Here is a 17,229-nt window from a genome sequence, read left to right as displayed (position 1 = left end):
TATTAAAATGTGTATTTGCTTTCTATTTGCTATACAATTTATTTCTCTTCTGACGTTGATTACTTCAGTTCGAAATACAAACGTGTCAAAAATGAGTGATGTCATTTCCCTCCATCTTTCTCACGGAAGGGACGCTGCTAGTCGTCCTCTAATCTATCATTATTTTTATGACTGTGCTCGGCTGAGCTTCAATCTATGGCCCCTTCCCCTGTAAAACATTCACAACAAAAAACTCGTCTAGCTGCAACCACTGTCAATTTTCCTTTCTCCCTCTTTCTGCCTTAAAAGTAAACAAAACTTCCATGGATAAAATTTCTTTCCTACAATTGTCCGTCTATAGGAAAAATACTGCAAGATTACTTCATAGTTGACTACAACATTATTGTTGTTTTCAAGTCCAATCGGAACACATTTTTTGTCTGTTCTCATAATCGGATTCTGCCAAACTTCCAACGTTAACCTTTATCCTCAAGTGGCCTTTATGCCTTGATAAGTGGTGACTCTTTGGTAAAGAACCAATAAATGAATAACAAAAAAAAAAAAAAACACATACTCACAAAAGAAACTACTCTGTGTGCTTAAATCTAAATGCAGATTCTAGAAATACTTCTTTCCTAGAACTACCTGCCTGTGGAGCACTGTTCCATAGGCCTACTTTCCGGCAAACTATAACATGGTGGCCTTCAAGTCTAATGTAAACAAGTATTTGCTGGACCGTCATCTTATATAATTAAGTTTTCACAACTTACATGATTAACGATTATTACACTATTACCTTGCATTCGTTAACCATTATCCTCGAGTAGCCTTTATGCCTTGATAAGTTGGGACTCCCTTGTAAAAAAGAAAAGGGGGGGAATCGTGTTTTTAATTTTAAATATTAAAAAGAATATTAATACATTTAAATCCATTTATTTTTATATTTATTTATTACGTTTCTTATATAATTAAAAAAAAATGTCCCACATCTGTATTTCGATTCTTCAGACTACTGTTCGCATCTTGGATTCTATCACAACGTTTCGGTCAGTGTAACCTCTGATCTTGTACAGGTGCGTCTTGTCGAACTCTGACAATCTTTGGAATAAGGTCACATTCACAAGAATCCATAGCACAACGGATAAGTGTGAAGCAATGATCAGTTCTCAGTGACGATCTTCTTGAGGTTAGGGTTTCAATCCCCAGTACGGGCAATACTAAAAACATACATTTACGAATTAGTTGAAATCTCATTCCAGTTATGGTTGAGTGAAAAAAAAGAAAAAAATTACTCCCATGGATTAAATACAGGGTTTTGTTCCAAATTCCTTACAGATTCCCAAGTTCGACCGAAAGATTCTCGAATTCAACAGATGCACCGGAAGTTTGAAGATTACATTGGCTAAAACGTTGTGATAATACTATTCAAGACGAGAACAGTAGTTCGAAGGATGCCTCTGTTCAGTCTCGAAAGACAAAGGATACACCCTGTAGGGGCAATTACGCTAGTAATTGTGAGGCAAGGTTTGCACAATCCCTAACCACACTCCTCCTGAATGTGCACTGTTTGGGTTCAGTCGCAAGAAGTTCAGGACGACTGGAAACAATGCTGAGATAAGCAGAGAGCACATACAGCACCTGGAAGTCCAAAATTGTCACCTATTTAGTACTGATGATTCTGAAATCTAGTAATTCTTTTAACAATCGAATTATTTGAATTCTTCAGACAAATGTTTTCTTTATGAGTGTTGTTATTTTCACAACGTTTTGCAAAGACCCATGGCGTAGTGGATAAAATACTTGGTGAGATTATCGTAAGTTCCACTCTTCTGAAGTTTGAAGATTCCATTCTCAGTGCAGGCGATACTCAGAATGCAATTGTGAATTACTTAAGACATACGGTCATGGCTGACGGAACGAGAACATATTAACCATGGATTAAATAAAGGGTTCCGTTTGGAATTCCGTGCAAATTCCCGAGTTCGCTGAAATACGCCTGTCGAAGGTTGCATCAATTGAAACGTTGTGAAAAATAACACAAGATGAGAACAGTAGTCCGATGAATCCAAATAATATGAATAATCAATCCTCATTTAAAAAATTCAGAAACACAAATCTTCTAACAATATAGGAAAAGTCTGTAGAGAATCTTTACTCCATTTAAACTATGAAAAAGAAAACGATGAATTGTTAATTATATACGTTTGTTGATTTTTTAATGTCTTTCCCAAACTTAGAATTGGATCAATTTTAGCATATGCTGACTTATAAACAAATTTGTCAGGTGTATCAAGCGCTGTCATATTTTATAGTGAGGAGAGGCGGGGGGGGGGGTACTCCCCCCCCCTCCCCCGGTCTGATGACTACAGATGTCATGTTTTTGGTCATTGTTGGATAAAGAGAAGTTCTCCATACACATCGACTCTGTGAGCAGCACGACTATTACCAATACTGCTGCTGTCGCCGCCGCAGCCGCCACAGGGAAAAGATTTGTGTCAACCTCTCTTATTGATAGTTGTTCAATCATTATTTAACAATGACGTTGACACTTGTTTGGAGGAAGCTGTCTTGCATGCAGCTATGATACCATGTGCCTTGAACAACAACAACAACAACAAAAATACGCAAACAAAACAAATTAATTCAAGAGACAAGTTCTTGTGAAACGAATCGATCCCTGCTGCTATAGTTCTAACATTTTTGTTTATGTAATGGTATCGGCATAGGTAATAGACCAGTGCCACCAGTGGTTCCCAACCTTTATATAATGGTGACATACTATTGAACTCTTAAAATTTCTTCAGCACGTCTATCACAAAAAACAAAATAATTAACAATCATTATGAATGCGTATTTATAATCGAACACTGAAAGGTGTCTAAGAATATAAAACAAACGATTTTATTATAAATTTTATTTCTTTCCATTTTGATATCTAAGCATCGATGTCACGTAAGTAATGATGTGTGAGTTAGTGTTTAGTACAGACAATTCTGATTTATTACGACATGGAAGCGGTTTCGCACCTGTAACAACTCGTAACTTCCACTTTTAACTTATCTGTGGCTCTGGCTCACTAGTAACCATTTTGCGGCACCACCAATGTGTCACGGCACGGCGGTTCAAAACCACTAATATACGCTTCGCTTGACTTGAACTTACATGAACAACTTTTATTGTTGATTCTTATTGCAAAAAAGATAAGTGATCGAACATGTGATACGTTTGTGTAAAATATAAGAAAGAGTATTACGTTTCTGAAGTTTTTTTGAGATGAGGATTGATTATTTGGATTCTTTGGACTACTGTTCTCATCTTGAGTGTTGTTTTCTCTTCTAAGAAAGAGTGTCGATAAATAGGTGTCGTTAAAGTGTTGCCATTTGTCGTGTTCCCCCCGCTGTGCTGGCTGCAGTAGAACCTAATTAAAGCTAGGTGATGCCGCTTCTGCTGCACTGTGGCACAAGCTGTGGCATCTCATCATCTACTACTACTACCACCTCTACTATTGCCATCACCACTTCTCAACATCTCTCTGCTTAGTTTATATCATCATTACCAGTATCATCATCATCATCACCATAGTAGTGGCCGTGCTGCTACCGCTGAAGCTGGAGTCCTCGTAGTTTTCTAATATTGATTCCTGTATGTTTGGCTATAGGTTGTCGTGCGCTTGTCGAAGAACTCTAGAGGAAGCGTTAAAGGCGGAGGATGAGGAAGTGGCGGAAACTGAGTCGGTGTTCTCGTGAAGGAGATCCATAAGAGTTCCATGCAAGAACCCTCCACGTTGCCATTGGCCGCACATGCATACATGTACACGGCACTGTTTACGATCCTACTTTCGGAAAAGAAAAGAGCATTTCTAAAAAAGGGGAGGAAGAAAAGAAAGAAAAAAACTTGAGTTGGAACTGATTTTCAGAGGTCAACTACTTGTGGTGTCCTCATATAGTAAGGACTTTGCAAAATGTTTGAAAAAGTCTTGGAGGCAATTTACCTGGTCAGCCGTGCATTCCTTTATTTGTCTTGATGCGTGTATGGAAGGATACGTGTGTCAATCTCTGCTGACAGCTTTATCTTCATCAATCATGTGCCCGTGAAAATTACAATTTTTACCTGAGAAAAAAAATATAGTGATTAAAGTTTTTATTTTATTTTTGTTCCTATACTAAACTAATCCTATAAAAATGAAGGGTGCCTATAACAAGATTAGAAAGTGAGGTGAGGGGGAAAAAGCAATATAAAAACAATTTGAAAAACAATCAAAATATAAACTTTCCTTTTTTATTCTTAGAAAAAAAAAGTATTTTTAAATTCCTCTTTAATTGACAAAATAATCTTTTCTCCAGATTTAAAGCAGCAAAAAAAAAAAAAAAAAGCAACTTCTCCGGAATAAATATTTGGTAACTTTTTATACTAATATCTTTGCAGTTTTGCTAGCTCTTTGATGAAAATACAAGTTTTTGAACAATTTATGTAAGGGGGTGAAAATAAAATTTAAAAAAAAAAAAAAAAAAAGACAAAAACTCTTTTTCCTCCAAATTTTGAAGTGCCTTGATATAAAAAAAAAAAAAATTATCCATTTTCCTAATCCTCCAGTGTATGATGAAAATTAGTTTCACCTCTAAGTTTTGTTTTTGTTTTTTAATCAGAGAATTGTAAATAATAGCTTCTCTTTATATTTCTACCAGTTTCTCAACTTGCTAATGTTTAACTCGCCTGTATTTAATTAACAACTATATTTTTCCATTTAACAAATACAGGTGAATTACCTTTTTCGAAAATAGTCCGTCTCTGACCCTTTTAATTGCATTTTCTAAACTCCTTAAAACTTTGATTTGTTCGATCTTAATGCAGGTAATTTAGTGATATTACCAAAGTTCAGCCTGAATCCCGGATTAATATTTATTTTAAAGTGTCCAGTCAATAATTCATAGGAATTAGTTTTTAATCTATTTTTATTAACCATAAAATAATATAGTTTATAGTTTTGTCATTTCGTGTGAAAAAAAAATCGCATTCTTTTATGTGAGCTTTGTGCCAGTTTCATTTATTGGACTGTGTAGTGGCTGATGCCCTCTAACTGTCTATTATGGTGTTGACTTGTTCTTTGGATGTACTAAGGATGCTCCTGTCATGGCTACATTACCGGTCAAAGCATCGTGGGAAAACTGTCAGCTTTCGGAAACATGCAGATATAATTACTTATGAAATAGACTACATCTGCAGCTCATTTGTAAGTTTTACGTTTTCTGATTATTTTTTATTCACTTATTTTTGTAAAGTTTTATCGTTTTTTTTTTGTTTTGTTTTTTTTAACCCCCTCCCCCTCTCCCCCTGAACAAGGCATGTTGACACTGGGGTGTGAATGGCTACTATTTTTATTTCAGACAATAGCTACTCGCCAATTAGTGGCATTAACCCTAGGTGCGCTGAATTGGCTTCTCCCAAAGGAGGAGGTGTCTAGGGAATATCAAATTCATAAGAAGTGTCCAGTCAGATGTATATCCTGATTAGAGATGACGACGACATTATGTTTTTTGTAGTTTTTGCAGGGAGGCATATTATCAAATAGTCACCCATCTGGAAATGACCATGCTGAGCGTTGCTTAGCTTTGGTGATCTGACCTGGTGTATCAACGTGATTATGCTGTATACTGGGGACTATGTGAGGAGATGAGTGAGATGTTTGTTCACATTACTTTTAAACTTCTGCATGTTAGTACAGTCAAGGAAACAGGGAAGGAATTCCAAAGTCTAGCAACCCGAGGAAAGAGTTTGTTAGAATAAAAGACTATCCGGCATCTAGTGATCTCAATAATGAAGGAAATGGGATTTTGCTGATAAACGAGTTTGTTGGGTGTATGTATTTCGAAGAGGGTACAAGTGCAATGAGTTCGGCAGATCACATTCCATTCTTTAGAATTCTTTGGAATTTGAGGTGGAACCAGTTTTTCCATCAAAATGTATTTGCCTTCAAAATAACTTTAAAATAATGTGAAATATTCAATCTTGAAAGATTTGCACTGTTTAAGTTTAAAATAAAATCTATTGTTTTTATTGCTTGCTTTTTTTTCTTTTTCTTTTTGGCTAAATGAAAATAATGTAAAACTCGCCAGTGTGTGTGTGTGTGTGTGTGTGTGTGTGGAGGTGTATATGCATGCGTGCCTGACTTCTAAAGAATTGAAACTGACACTGTTATTACAACTATGTCAGTTCTATTACTTTTCGGAAGAACACATGCATACATGCAGTGATGCACTGGGAATAGTTTTTAATTATTTCCATTTAACAAAATGGCAGAAGAGTGGAACAATCTTCATTCTCTTTTCTTTTTTTTTTTTTTTTTTTTTTTTTTAATTTTATTGATATTCCTTCCAGCCTTTAAAAAATGAAAAACAAAAAAACAAACAAAGCTGCATTGTGTGTACAATAGGTAAACCCCCGGAATTTGGTTGGCTAAAAATATCTACGACTAGTCCATATATATCTTCGAAAGGAGTTCCCTGGGAAGGGAGTTCCCTGGGAAGAAAGGCTGACTATTGAATGGGAAATATTCGATACAATTTATGAAAAAGAAACGTGGAACTTTTGTAACAATTTAAACACTTTTTTTCTTTTTTTTCCTTTTTTCTTATAGATAACTGTCCTTATCCAGTTTGCCCGAAAATATTTTTTGACAAAAAAAAAAAAAATCTTTAAAAGAAAAAAGGTGGGTGGGGTCAAATAACTGTTTATAGTATTGAGCACTTTTGAATTTGATATATATCGTACATAAAATGTAGTTATATATATATATATATATATATATATATATATATATATGAGAGACAATTTATTTTAAATGAATTGTAACATATTTTTTGTAGTTTACCCAGCAAAACGTAACTTTTGTAGCTTTTTTTCCGTTAATCACACCTTGTTGAGAACATAAGTTCTCTTAATATTTGGGCAAGATTTTTATTATTTATTTTATTTTTCTCCTGAAATTTGATAACAATTTGAGATTTCTTTTATTTAAATATATAGATCTAGTCATAATTCAGCACAATTAAAATCACTGATTATTTCTACAGTTTACTTGTTTGAAAAGAAATATTAAAGCAACTGTTTTTTTTTTGTTTTGTTTTGTTTTTTCAAAGGAAAAACCAAACCTTTGTTTTATGTGTTTTTTTTTATTCTTTTACTGAACAAAAATCTCGCTGATTGCCATCTAAATATTTTAGAACTTTAACATCGAGGTCATTAAAAAGTAATTCATGTTTTTTAGTTCATGCCTAAAATTTTTGCATTTCTCAAAAGTATGGGTTTTCTCAATGATTTGAAATCACGGAATTATATAATAGTGCGGGTTTGTTTTTGTGCATGCGCGTGTTTTAATGATATAGAAATAATTGATTTAAATCACGGAATTATATAGTAGTGTAGGTTTTTGTGCATGCATGTGTTTTAATGGAAACAATTGATTTAAATCACACAATTATTTACATAGTGTACAGTTTTGTTTTGTTTTTTTACATTGTTTTGTGCGTTTCAATTATATAATGCCAATTTTGTAGGATTTGTAAGTCAAATACAATTTTTACTTTTTTTTTTTAATTACATTGTTAGGCGAAGGTACAGAATAGACCGAAAACGCCCTGCCCTCCCCATGTTAAGAATAAATTTCTAAATAATAACGTTATCATTTCAGCATGGTCCGTATTCTGCATAAGCTTCGATTTTTTTTTTTTTCAACAAACTTGAGTTCTACCCAATTTGTTAATAATAATAATAATAATAATAATAATAATAATAATAAAAAAACTCTAATGACAGGATCGATAATTCTACAAAGATAAAAAAAACAAAAGAACAAAACAAATTTGGTCCATAAAAAAACTTTGGAGACAGGTGGTCATAAATAACGAACAAGTGCGAATAAACAAACAAACAAAAAACAATGTAAGGTTGAATTTAGTTCTTTCCCAATGCAAGAACTGTGACACCAGGGTTGGAAAGTGGGATCGGCCGGTTAGTGCACCCCCCCACCCCGTGGCGAGAAGGAGCACCCTAACCTGCAAGAAAGTGCTTGGGCAGTAGCCCTGTCGGCATTTCCCTGTAAGGACGTCTTGGGCGATTAGCAATAAACTAACCCCCTCTCAAAGAGAGACGGCAAAGCCTGGGAGAATGGACCTCCTAGAACTGCACAGAACTATCATTACACCGCAATCAACAGGGACCAGGTCATTACAGGAATTGTCTCCTCTCTATGGAGGTAACCTTTATGATGATACAATTGCAGTTTCTTTAAACCATGGAATTATATAGTTGCGTTTTTATTTATATATGCATGTATATTCTTCATTCGTATATCTCCAGTATAAGTCGATCTCTAAAAATACATGTGAAAACAGCGATTGAGGAACACTGGCTCTAGGAACAATTTTGATGTGCATTTAAATTTATACATTTCTACCTATTATTTCGGTATGCGTTTAACAGATCTGTAGTTTATTTTTATTTTATTTATTTTTTTTTAATATTGCTTTAATACTGTTGTGGTAGAAATTGCACGACTTTTATTATACACACAAACACACTAAGCGGAGACTATTTTTAGCTCTCGTGTAACGTTTCTGAATAGTTGCATGTATTTTAATCAGATGATGAAAATCTGAACGTAAGATGTAAGAAATATAACGTATAGAGTTTGTTAGTTAGATTTTCCTTCCTACAAATATAGTAAATACGTTTATTAATTAGCAGGGAGGCCCGACGTTGCCCGGGATTGAATGATAATCAACGAATGTTTTAAACACCTATATTTTTGTCATCGAAATCAACAAAGTCGCCCGTTTTCCAATCAAATCGATTGATTACCTGCTCTAGTTGGAGACCCATCGTGGTGCACCGGGAGAAAGCTTCACATGCATCCTCACAGTGACTTAGTCCACAATCCATTGTAATCTACATTGCACTGTAGAGAACCTACTGATTATTTTATGAAATTATTTTTTAATATATAATGTCTTTAATTAAAGTTTAAAATGCAAAAATCAAGTATCATGTCTCAATTGTGTTCTAAACAGAAAAATTAATTTCGAACGCGCCCCTGTCATATCAAAGAACCTACTATTGATTTTATATTTGGTCTTTCGACTTGTGTGGCAATAGAACTTCTCAAATACATTTGTGATATTAAGCTGTGTAAGGTGTTAACTATAGTCGAAATCATCTGTTCCTTCTTTCAGAGGATTTTTTCGATATTTTCAATATAATTTTACAGAACATCTAAGAACACTGCCAGGCCCATGAAGTACCTTCATGTGAAATTTCATGAAAGTCGGCCCAGCCGTTTTCGAGTCCATAGGGAACGAACTCACAAAGTTCCTTTTATGTAATAGATTTAAATACTGTCGAGACGTAAGTGCTACATGCTCTGACGAACTCATAGCACTTGTGCCTCCTTGATGTAAATACCCCCCCCCCCACAACTAACCCGAGAAGCAACACAATCCCACCCCTTCAATATAGAGGTCCATAGATGCGAGAAAACCTACTTTAGTAGTTTTTTTTTTTCTTTTGAATTCCTAAACTTTACAATTCCCCCATGGTGTTCTGCTTCCCTGACTGTACTGACATGCAGAAATTTAAATTGTAATGTGAACAGATATCTTACTGCTCAACTCCCTACATAGTGTCCCTGTAGACATGGTCCCAAATAATAACCTTTACGTCCATGTGTTAATGTCTTGTTTGGGGTGAATAAGTAAAAAATTAAAATGGAGGAAATAATTAATTATTTTAAAAATAATTTCTAACATTTCTTTGAAACAAGTTGTTAAAGTAAACTTTAGGAATATTAATTCTGCCTACGATTGACTCGTAAAAGAGATTTCTGTATTTGACTAAGCCAGATAATATAATGATAATAATAAAATAATGTATCATAATATAATAAAATAATATAATAATAATGATAATAATATATAATATGATATTGACTAAACCAAATGATATAATAATGATAATATAATAATATAATCAAATATATAATATTTTCATTATTATATTATATATATATATATATATATATATATATATATATATATATATATATATATAATAAGTGAACGTGTGTGTGTCTGTGTATGCAATAACTCTGTCAATTTTAAGTCTACAGACTCGAAATTTGATATACAGGGGGTACTGAAATTTGGGAAAATCTTTGTGATCCGTTTTCGGTCAGAAATTTGGTTAAGAGGTCAAAGTTCAACGATTTGACCTTTGAGAACTCTACCAAACTCCTCCACCAATTTTGGGTCTAACACTTGAAATTTTAGATATAGGTTCCTTGGACATGGATCTAACTTAACTTGATTTCAGCCCCAAACAATAAATGTTAATGGGTCATAATAGGGGTCAAAGTAAAAAAAAAAATTGACCGTTTTTTTTTTTGTTTTTTTTTTCTCAACATACACCTCCAAACACCCGGGCAACGCCAGGCTGAAATGCTAGTAATATAATAATGCATTTAAGCAATGTCATGTTCGGACATGCGTTATTAATCTCCATCATTAAAAAAAAAAAAAACGGTCATCATCATATATGAATCGAAAGATTCTATTATTGGCATTGGTTTCTGATATTTTTTTTAGTTGGAATTCTTTCTAGAAACATGTTGGGTACTTACACAGGAGGAACCACAAGAAAATTGCAAACTCAGAACACCCAGGTCATTAGTCTGTGTCGTTAATCACTAGATCACCATCACCTCCTTATTGCCAAAGGTACAAATACAAAAGTAATTTATAAAATTACATCTTCAAACTTGAAGGAAAATGTCTTCTGTGCCTTTGGACTAGGATCAAAGTGTAGGGTTGGAAGGGTCTTAGTAACCAAATTTTTTACTCTAAGTTCTGCACCTACACCCAGTTTTATGAAATTATGAAATTCTTGTATCATCTGTAGAACACAATACCGTGGAGATGCTTCCTATCTGACTATAACATGGTATTTCAAATCCAATGTAAACAAATTCTTGTTGAACCATCCTCTTAAATAACTTTTTGGCTAGGAGTAAAGTGCTGTATCTGTTCTGATGCTATGCTTCATCTTTTATGTCTTCGATCATTAAAGAGATTCTTCTAGACTGAGGCACTTTTCATTTTTTGTCTCAGTTCAGTGTGCCACTTTTTGGAAGCAGGATTTTTCGCTACATTAAAAATCAACTTTGTGTATAACTCTGCTCTCGTGAGGAAGTAAATAATAGGCATATAGATGCTGGTCTAATATGGTTAAAGTTTTTTTTTTTTTTTTTTTTAATTCTGTTTGGTAATGTGATTAAAACATTATTAATCAACTAGCAGGGACGCCTGGCGTAGCCTTGTTGTAAAATATGCTTGAATATATTTTAATTTATGCAGATTTCGTATATATTATTATAGTCAATTTTCTATCGATTCTTATATATTATAGAGTTGTGATTTCAAAAATAAAAAAATATATATATCCCTATGACTTGGGTGAATCAGCTGGAACCGAAATCAAAACTTAAAAAATATGTGTATATATATAAAATTGAGTTCCTTCAGCTATAATCGAAACCAAAACTTAGGAAGAATTCTTGGTAAAATTATTTATTACAATAAAAATGGAAGTTCATAACAATGAAACGACAGTCACTCAGAAAAAAAATGATGTAAGCGTGACACACAAAATAACACGCGTTATATTAATATATAGATATCTAATTTGAAATATTAGGTTGGCAACTAAGTTCTTGCAGTTTTTTTTGTTTTTTTTTAAATCAAAATAAGAACTAGCAACTATTTAAGCAATGATGTATTCTCCATTCATGTTCACGATTTTTTCCTAACGTTCAACAAGACTTTCAATTTCTTTTTGGAAGAAATCATTTGATTTTGACTCGAAAAATCTAACAAATATATTTTCAAAACACAATGTATATAAAATAAAAATGGCAACCCAATATTTTCTTTGCAATTATTTTATCATGTGTTATGCTCCTCTCATTTGTAGTTTAATATTTAAGTCCAACGAACTTCGGTCCTGGATATGACCTTAAACTATATCCAGTGGTGAGGCCCCAGCTTGTGGGCTTTGGGGAGTGTGGAGCCACTCTTTAATTACCATTGCTCCCAGGTCCACTCTGACCAAAATTTTTTCTTCAAAATCTTTGGATTCGGCATTAAATAACCCGAAAAGGGTTGATATGCCGTAAAACAAAAACAACCAACCAACCAACGAACTTATTGCATTTGTATTCATGCAACATAAATACCTTCACCCCCACCTCAGCCAACCAATCAGCAGCAAAATCACACCTCTTAATTGTAAAGCCCCCCCCCCCTGATGCTGAAAAACTTCCTACTGATAGTTTCTTTGCTTGGATTACTGACCAACATGCAGAAATTTAAATGTAAAGCAAACAAACATCTTGATGCACAATTCTTTACTTAGGATACCCACTATAAATCTGGCTCCTATCACAGTAGTCATGTCTCGCTAGCAATGTGTCTTGTTTGGGGTGAAAAAAAAATGATAGTGGATGTGGAATCAGTGTATATGGATTTCTTATCGAATAACCATCACAAAACAGGCTTTATATCATCACACCTCCCCATTCAGTCTCGAAAGACAATGGATACCCCCTGCAAGTGTAGCTGCGAGTGGAATCGTGGGACAAGGGTTACACAATCCCCAACCACATCTTTACTGAATCGGCACTGTTTGAGTCCTGTGGCAAGGAGTCCAGGACAACTGGAAACAATGCCGAGATAGGTGGAGAGCACATACAGCACCTAGAATTCCAAAATGGTCACTCATTTTAATACTGATCAGACTCAACGTTGCTTAACTTCGGTGATTTAATGGGAACCAGTGTGTCAACATGATTAAACCGCATATGTTTTATATATTCAATGCAGTTATTTTTCATGTTGTTACAACTTATTCCTAAAACTGTTTAAATAAATAACACATTAACACATACACATATATAAAAGTAACTTTGTCTGAGGAACGGTCTCTACCAAACTCCTTTTATACATTTTTTATGTACAAACTTGAAACTTGATATATATGGAATTTGGATCTGCGGAATAAATTCGGTTTGGTTTTTTAGCCTGTAAAAATAGTTGCTAAAGAAGTCAAAATTAAAAAAAAATTTGGAACTTTGCAGGCATAAGTCAACTTAAAGTTCTGTTCTACACATGCACAAATATACATTTTTGTTAAAGTCAGTTTTAACGTTTTCCTATACATCTGATGATAGCTCAAACAGTAACGACTAAGGCTGGAGCATTAAATTTTTGGTTTCAATTTTGATTCCAGCTGATAGCGCCCAAGTCATTTTTCTTTTTTCTTTTCTTAAAATTTTTTTTAAATAACTTTTGAAATCAGTACTATATATTAAGTACAACATAATCAATAGTTTATTGGCTCTATAATAATATAAAATCTACATAAATTAAATTATCGTATTTATGCATATTTTACGACTGAGCAACGCTGGACGGTCTGCTAGTGTGTGTGTATATATATATATATATATATATATATATATATATATATATTAGTGTTATATATTCATTTAATACAGTTTTGAGAACAAGTTTTAAAAAGGCATCATATTCAATGTTAAATCTATATTTTATTTTTATTAGCCTGTTTGTGTATTTCACTTTTTCTCAGAACCTATAGGCGATCTGTCTGAAATTTTGTATTTACCTTTATTATAAGATGAAGCGAACTAAATATTATGGTACCCATTCCATTCACATTTCAGGTTTAGGCACTACAATACCACATCTACTTTAAAAGTTTTCTCTGAAACTACTGAGCCGATCTGGTCGAAATTTTGTATGGGGGAAGGCGCAACAAACTAAGTATTATGCTTACAATTAATATTAATACGGATTAGTATTTAATTAAAAAAAATAAATAAACACAAATTTAATCATATTAAACCATAAATTTGGCATAAAGCACGCATTCTAAATCAACGGGCTATAACTTTTTCCCTTTTTTTAATGGTTATAAAGTTCAGTTTTTATTTTTGCTGACTTCGATATTAGTTCTGTAAAATAAGAAACAAACCACAATCTAGTGTGAGATCATCCATGTTTGCAAACAGATAAGCACACACAAATCTGCAATTAATATAATTGGTTTGTGGGTTTGAATTGATAGCTTCATGTCATAATTGTCTATAAAAATGTACGGAGATTACGTTGTAATTTTTAATGTGCGTCACAATTGCATAGTTTGCATAAAACGATTGAAGTTAAATACTAATAAAAGAATTGATCTCATGATGCATTAGTTGATGCATTCCTTTGAGACAGCATCTTCAGCTGCACAGAGACGAATAAGGTTTTGATTGAATAAGATTTGCTTGTTCTTTTTATTATCAAGTCTATTTTCTTGTTTTCTTCTTCCTGTGGCGAATTCTTCTTTAAAGGAAGTAATTCACGTTTAGCAATAGATTTTCACGTTTTTATTATCATTGTCTACTTCTTCTAGTAGTCACCTCTGTTTCTCTGGACTCTTTCGTCATCATCATCATAATAATACATCTATTTAATGTCTCACTTCTCATCAGGCACCTCTCTCTCTCTCTCACACATTCAAATTTGCTGCTGTTTTCTATTTTGCATGTGCACATGTACAGCTATGTCTTCAGATTTATTGATGGGTGCACGGGCACATGTTTCACTTTTTTCTTTTCATTCAAATCGTTCGCACATTCACCATTGTTTTTTATTTGATACATATGCACTTTTTTTCTCTTCCATTCTCTTTCTCCTCTCTCCCTCTTTCTCCTCTCTCCCTCTTTCTCCTCTCTCCCTCTTTCTCCTCTCTCCCTCTTTCTCCTCTCTCCCTCTTTCTCCTCTCTCCCTCTTTCTCCTCTCTCCCTCTTTCTCCTCTCTCCCTCTTTCTCCTCTCTCCCTCTTTCTCCTCTCTCCCTCTTTCTCCTCTTTTCCTCTTTCTCCTCTTTTCCTCTTCTCCTCTTTCTCCTCTTTCTCCTCTTTCTCCTCTTTCTCCTCTTTCTCCTCTTTTCCTCTTTCTCCTCTTTTCCTCTTTCTCCTCTTTTCCTCTTTCTCCTCTTTTCCTCTTTCTCCTCTTTCTCCTCTTTCTCCTCTTTCTCCTCTTTTCCTCTTTCTCCTCTTTTCCTCTTTCTCCTCTTTTCCTCTTTCTCCTCTTTTCCTCTTTCTCCTCTTTCTCCTCTTTTTCTTCTTTACCTCTTTCTCCTCTTTCTCCTCTTTTCCTCTTTCTCCTCTTTTCCTCTTTCTCCTCTTTTCCTCTTTCTCCTCTTTTCCTCTTTCTCCTCTTTTCCTCTTTCTCCTCTTTTCCTCTTTCTCCTCTTTTCCTCTTTCTCCTCTTTTCCTCTTTCTCCTCTTTTCCTCTTTCTCCTCTTTTCCTCTTTCTCCTCTTTTCCTCTTTCTCCTCTTTTCCTCTTTCTCCTCTTTCTCCTCTTTCTCCTCTTTCTCCTCTTTCTCCTCTTTCTCCTCTTTTCCTCTTTCTCCTCTTTCTCCTCTTTCTCCTCTTTCTCCTCTTTCTCCTCTTTTCCTTCTTTACCTCTTTCTCCTCTTTCTCCTCTTTCTCCTCTTTTCCTCTTTCTCCTCTTTTCCTCTTTCTCCTCTTTTCCTCTTTCTCCTCTTTTCCTCTTTCTCCTCTTTTCCTCTTTCTCCTCTTTTCCTCTTTCTCCTCTTTCTCCTCTTTTCCTCTTTTCCTTCTTTACCTCTTTCTCCTCTTTCTCCTCTTTTCCTCTTTCTCCTCTTTTCCTCTTTCTCCTCTTTTCCTCTTTCTCCTCTTTCTCCTCTTTCTCCTCTTTCTCCTCTTTTCCTCTTTCTCCTCTTTTCCTTTCTCCTTCCAAAGCACGTTACCCTTCACCCACACCTTCACTCAACACAACGGTTCACATCGTTCGCACACCTTTAACTTCTACTAATACTTCTTTTTCATCGATGCAACTTCTTTTATACTTTTGCACATAATGTCTGCTTGGTTGGCCATCTCTTCACAACAAATGTTCTTCATACTAAACATACGAAAACCACAAAAAACAACACAGCACATTTGCTGGAGTGTTTGCGCGTTTGAATATTCTCTATTTCTTTGGATTTGTTCATTTCTGTGTCCCCTCCCCCCGGAAGTAATGTCACATTTTGGTGACTGGTTACAAAACAATAAGGTGTTTAAAATTATAGACTAAATGTGTTATTACCGTGATTATGACTAGTGAAAGGAACACCTAGACCAGCAAGATTGTACCCAACTAGTATGGCAAGTTCATCTGTCAATTCCAGCCTGAAACATAATCACAAGTCACCTGTACTGTTTCAGCATATACACTATATGATACCGGGTTAAACATGTTTTCCATGCTTTACTGTGATGTTTGAATTTGTAAATTTAAAAAAAAAATCTCTAATCATTAATTTTGTGCAATTCATTTCTCTGATTTCTTTTAAGTAATGCCATTAAATATAAAATTTGCATTTTTAAAAATCTTTTTTGCATGTGCCACATAGAATTTTTTAGAACCTTTTATTATCAGTTTATCTAAGATGTTTCTTTGTATTTTTTTTATCTCTGCAATCATCTTTCTGTGTGTGTGTGTGTGTGTGTGTGTGTGTGTGTGTGTGTGTGTGTAATAGCAAGGAGACCCGACATTGTCTGAGATTGAATGAGGATCAAATGTTCCACCCTTCCATACTTTTATTGTTATCAAAATCACTGAAATCGCCCATTTTTCAATAAAATCGATTGTCCGCTCTAGTTGGGAGCACTCAGCCCCACGGTGTACTAGGAGGAAGCTCCACATGTCTCCTTGCAGTGACTTAATCCACAGTACATTGTCGTCTACATTGCTCTGTATGGAACATCTACTATTGATGTCATAAAATTATCTGTAAATAATTACTCCACTTTATATTCAAAACTCAAGTGTCATGGGTCAATTGTGCTCTAAACAGAAACATTTATTCTGAATGCGCCCCTGTCCTATAAAAGAATCTACAGTTGATTTTATAGGCTGGACTTTTCTGCTTGTGCGGTGATAACCCTTCTCAAATGCACTTGTGATATTAGGTTATATAAAAGTGTTAACTTTGGTTAAAATCGCTTGTTCTTTCTATAATCAGATTATTCCGATTATTAATACTTATCAAAGACCTTCTGATACAAAATCTACCTAAAACACTCCCAGGCATATCAAGTACCTTCGTGTGAAATTTAAACAAAGTC

At 34.3% G+C, this 17,229-nt stretch overlaps 1 protein-coding gene across 21 annotated transcripts in view; it reads left to right on the top strand.

Moving 5' to 3' along the window:
• LOC145287959 (disks large homolog 1-like) overlaps nucleotides 1-17,229 on the top strand; it is a 909,452-nt gene that overhangs the window by 378,565 nt on the left and 513,658 nt on the right. For 3 of the 21 annotated variants that reach the window (XM_080135927.1, XM_080135928.1, XM_080135926.1), the window contains exon 1: nucleotides 3,609-5,209. The exons of the other annotated variants lie outside the window; for them this stretch is intronic. In XM_080135927.1, coding sequence (XP_079992053.1) covers nucleotides 5,066-5,209 — 144 coding nt within the window. In that variant the 5' untranslated portion in view covers nucleotides 3,609-5,065. Of the gene's footprint in view, nucleotides 1-3,608; nucleotides 5,210-17,229 lie in introns of those variants that run through there. 21 annotated transcript variants of the gene reach the window in all.

Source organism: Euprymna scolopes, chromosome 11 (genome assembly GCF_053919585.1).
Source record: "Euprymna scolopes isolate OS-2025 chromosome 11, ASM5391958v1, whole genome shotgun sequence".
In the NCBI taxonomy this organism is placed as follows: Eukaryota; Metazoa; Mollusca; class Cephalopoda; order Sepiida; family Sepiolidae; genus Euprymna; species Euprymna scolopes.
The sequence above is the reverse complement of the archived record's forward strand: the minus strand, read 5'-3'. Positions and strand labels throughout refer to the sequence as shown.